This window comes from Dendronephthya gigantea, unplaced genomic scaffold (genome assembly GCF_004324835.1).
Source record: "Dendronephthya gigantea isolate DGI-Jeju-01 unplaced genomic scaffold, DenGig_1.0 000840F, whole genome shotgun sequence".
Taxonomy (NCBI): Eukaryota; Metazoa; Cnidaria; class Anthozoa; order Malacalcyonacea; family Nephtheidae; genus Dendronephthya; species Dendronephthya gigantea.
The window spans coordinates 1-4,564 of record NW_021163850.1 but is presented as its reverse complement, the minus strand read 5'-3'; the positions used below and the strand labels follow the sequence as shown (position 1 = coordinate 4,564).

General features: G+C 35.4%; 2 protein-coding genes across 2 annotated transcripts; one reads left to right on the top strand and one right to left on the bottom strand.

The window, feature by feature from the left end:
- Nucleotides 1–1,486: 1,486 nt before the first annotated feature.
- LOC114544555 lies at nt 1,487–2,856 on the bottom strand. The gene is made up of 2 exons (XM_028563155.1): nt 2,473–2,856; nt 1,487–2,372 (listed from the first exon to the last, which is right to left on the bottom strand). The coding sequence occupies exons 1-2, from the start codon at nt 2,743–2,745 to the stop codon at nt 1,788–1,790; spliced, it is 858 nt and encodes a 285-aa protein (XP_028418956.1). The 5' UTR covers nt 2,746–2,856; the 3' UTR covers nt 1,487–1,787.
- Nucleotides 2,857–2,950: 94 nt separating this feature from the next.
- Nucleotides 2,951–4,325, top strand: LOC114544554. Its single transcript, XM_028563154.1, has 3 exons — nt 2,951–3,253; nt 3,617–3,901; nt 3,981–4,325. The coding sequence occupies exons 1-3, from the start codon at nt 3,190–3,192 to the stop codon at nt 4,001–4,003; spliced, it is 372 nt and encodes a 123-aa protein (XP_028418955.1). The 5' UTR covers nt 2,951–3,189; the 3' UTR covers nt 4,004–4,325.
- Nucleotides 4,326–4,564: the final 239 nt, after the last annotated feature.

Genomic DNA, 4,564 nt, shown 5'->3' with positions numbered 1-4,564 from the left:
TTGAGTTTACCGAGTCTTAGCTTTTACAAACTGTTTTTCACTTAGCTTGTTCTATGTGCAGCGAATTTCTTTCAATGTGACTGTGTTTTCTAACTCATCACGTTTTTCTTCCTGAGATTCTTTTATAAGTCTCTCATTCGGCTCTGTGAACAGATCTTTTTCCCCATGGAAAATCTTTTCCCAGAAGAAAGACAGCACGCGTACGTGGAATGCCAATCTGAAGCCGATTACTATCGAGGTTGGACAGCTGTCACGTGAATTTCTCGACCAATGAGATTGCGCTATTTTCCAAGCGTGCTTGCGAAGATTTTGAGCGAGAAAATTTACATAAGACGGAGAAACATAAAAATATTGAGTATATTTTTTAAAGTTTACTGATTAAAACGCATATTTTTTGAAAAAAGATTCATTGGACTGGCGATATCTGTCGAGATTATCGAGGTAAGCGTTACTTTTTAAGTCGATTTTTATAACTGAAGTTGGTCGGGTCGTTCCGAAGTGATGAGTCATGTGCTTGTCTGTTTACAATTTTCAAAGTTGAAAATCTCGAATTCCTGTGGTTCGATTTTTGAGATTCTTTGTAAGAATGAAGTTAAGTATGTAAAAAAAAATCGGCTGGATCGACCCCTTGCGACCCCACACCATTTCCGAGATATCGGGCTTTGAATTTACCACTCTTGTTTTGAGATGTTCAAAATAGCGCATTTCGGGTCAATGGGATATTTCCCTTTCAAATATTGTTTAACTACATAATTTGTAATATTAATGTAAATTTTATTTGTATTCATGGTTTAACTTCCTTAGTTATTAACATTTAGACGGGAAAATAGTATTTTTTTGTATTTTATATAGATTTCCATTTTTGGCAGTGACGACTCCTATGCTCATTCGCTAACGCCTAGCTGTAATCCCACAACGTGGTCAATTGAGTGTTAGATCAGCACATTTCAAACAACCAGAAGGCTTACCACCACCACCACCTTCACAAAATTGATAAATATGAAACATATTGTGTGATTATATGTTTTCACTTCTTCAGTAAAATAAACTGACATTTTATATTGGTTCTGTTCTTTAGATGCTTGTTGATGTTTACAGTTAGTGTGAGTTAAGATCTGCATTACTAAGCCATTGTGTGTTAGAACTGGCAATATTTATGTATATTAGGTTGATTGAAAAGCTAAAGGCATGAACACCTTATCTAGTACAATTGATCTTCAAGTTTGCATGAATTGTAAATGCTATTAGCATAGAAACAATAGCATAGAAACAAAAAACAATGGTGTGTGTATGCAGGTTTTTACTTTTTTGAACATCATGTAAATATATGTATAAATGCAAAATCTTGGCTGTTTTGTCAAGGCAATTTTACTTACAATATTTTATAACCATAATAAAATTTGATGAGTTTATTTATTTGTTCATCAATAAATACAGATTTACATATTTATACCATGTATTGTATGAATTTTTTCTAATTTTCTTAATACTGCAAGGGTTTGTATGAAATATCACATGACAGTGAAGTGCTTTGGTTATAGACAATAGGTTTTGAGGATATAAAATAGAAAGCCTGGTTTCCATACAACATTGTCAGGGTGTTGTGTTAACCATTAAGAAAAATATCTATCATTATTAGTTATTATGCAACAACTTGATTGTCATATGGAAACCAGACTAAAAACAAGTTGATGGCAAAAATGCTGGAAAAATCTACATAGGTTAGCCAATGGAAATAATTGCAGAAATTCACAACTTGCAAACCCTGGTTCTTATGAAATTATATGTCAACGTACACTCATACTAGCCCTTACAATCTGACCTTCCCATTTACCACGCCTCTTTATCCAGATTTTTGGATAAAATCCTATTTTTAAAAAGTTAACCCGAAACTTGATGTGTTCAACATAGACGTCTAGTATATCTCCTGCTGCAATCAGTGGATGTAAATACTTGCAATGTTCAGAAGCTATATATCCAACATTTTCCCATTGAGTTCCATAATGAAGATCAATAGCAATTGCATTTTGGTCCCGAGGATTCTCCGGCTCTGGTCTTAGTCTAACATTTACTGATTCATTATATTCAAGGGCAAGATATGCCTGTTCCAGATGATGTTGGTAACTTTGTTCATGAGCAGCTCCAATGCACTTGAATGGTAGAGCATGAGTGATTTCTTCCTCATCACTTTCAACTTCTTCACTTTCATCTTCTTCACTGTCCTCATTATTAATTTCGATGTCATCAAAATCAGGAGTAACCGCATCCACAGCGCTCGTATTTTCTGTCAATACACGATCCACATCAAAATCCCAAATTAAAAGCATTCTCTCCGCTTTACAATGAATAAATTCATCAGGGATAGTACCAAACTAAAAAAAAGTTTCAGTTAAATTTTAATACACAAATCAAGCCTTAAAAGTTAATAAAAAATATTAAAAAATGAGGTGTTGACAAGTACTTTATACTAACCTCAAATATAGTACTTGCTTTAACGTTGATGACACAAGGAGATTTAAGGCCATTCAACTTCGAAAGCAGTGCTTCGGTGTTTGGTATAATACAAAGTCTTCTTTCAGACGGAGTATTATGAAAGGCGAAATGGCAGCAAAGCCCATGCAGCTTAAAAAACGGTAAACTCGGTACAGTAAAAGATAAGTCGTAATGCGGATCGCAACAATACATATACATCATAGTATTTTGCACTATCGCAGCTTGAAAATCCTGTCTTTCGAAAGCATCCATTTTTCCTATACTCGCAGAGCTCTTCACATCACGACAGTCAAAACGTCAAATGAAGCGTTCGCATAATTGAGCGCTCAATACCCATCATGCTTTGCGGCCTGCTGTCCAACCTCCTCTGGTTGCTGTTCAAAAAAGTATTTCAAATGGAAATGCCAATTTGTCTATAGGCGAACGCCACTCTCCTCCGCAGAGGCTTTTTGGGTAATCTAACAATAATTGAGAATTATATAATACAATTGAGAATTATATGATATAATTCGTAGTAGCGGGCGGACGGGAGGGAGCTAATAATAGTAGCGGTGAGTGGCGGGCGGACGGGAGGGAGTCGGGCGGTTGCGGGTTGGGGAAAAAAAGAAGGGAAGCCTCTGCCATATAACGTGCGGTTCTTTGGTGTGAAATGCGGTTCTTTGGTTTTGGCGGTTTACTGGTACAATCGATATTATAATGGCTGAGTTCGATAGCGATATAGAAGAAATTGAGCGCTCTTTTCATAATATGAGTCTAGATGGTAAGTATAATATATTAGTTTAATTTTAACAAATGCATAAAATGTTATAATTTACTCAAGTTTATATTAATATTGATGCAAGATTAATTAATATCATTCGATTGCCTTGATATTTTGGCAAGTTTCAGAAGTGAAAGTATTTACATATGTAGTTATGTTAATTTTGCATTGGCTTGCATATATTAAAATCGTCGTCAGCTACAGGCTACTGTATTTATATTTTTTATCGTATATTTTGTTTTGTTTTTCTGTTTACACCACTGAATGCAAGTGGTTTACACTATACTGGCAGTTCATTGTATAAATCTGTAAACTACAAATTATTATCCATAATTGATTATCCTGAAATTTGTCATAAATCAGATAATGATGAAGATCTTGGTTGTTTGCCAATGCCACTTGAGAGAGATGATGGTAAAGACCTTGCTTGTTTTCCTATGTCTGCTGAGAAGGCTGGTGATGAAGACCTTGGCTGTTTGCCCATGCCAATACAGAGTGCTGTATTGACAAGTACTCCAAAGAAGGTGAAACAACGGCAACTAGTACCTGTAGCTGGGAAGCATGATTTGACACCAGATTCAAAAAGACAAAATGAGCCACCTTCAAAGATCATGAATATGCAATCTGGAAGTCCTTTGTTAACATCTGGTAATTATTTCATAAATTATTCTATTGTTATGTACTGTATATTGCAAACCCTGCCTTAAACTGCTTGCTTTATTTTTAGGTAATTTGACAGTCTGCTGGTAGGCTGGGCGAAATTCCTTACCCCATGTGCTAATACAATGTGCTTCATCTATGATGAAAAAACTCAATCTGTTCTCATGACTAATCTGACTCAAGCAATGTTTCAATTGTTCAGTTACAATAGCTTCTGGGCTAATGAACAAAAACTGATATTGACAATCTGGCTGTTTCAGATTATGTAATATATTCTGTCTTTCATTATCAGTTAGCATTGTGTTGTAATAGCATGTGTTGATTCCACATTGTTGTAGTCTTGCAACTTGGTCACTCATTAACATAATAAGAGGTGATACTACAAATGCCAAGCCAGGTGTCATTAGACAAGGAAGAGTATATATAACTGTTTTACCACCACCTGTTGGAATAATTACAACTGTATCTTCTCCAGACAATATAAACTCAATAGCTTCACCTTGGCCTGGTCTGAATTCTTGATGTCCAAAAACTGTTTGGAGAAACTGCAAAGGTGTCTTACATTCTCGAGAAATTTGCATTTGCAAGCACTTGTCTGGCACAGGTGTTTGATGTCTTGGCAATAACATAGACTGCAATAGATACAAACAA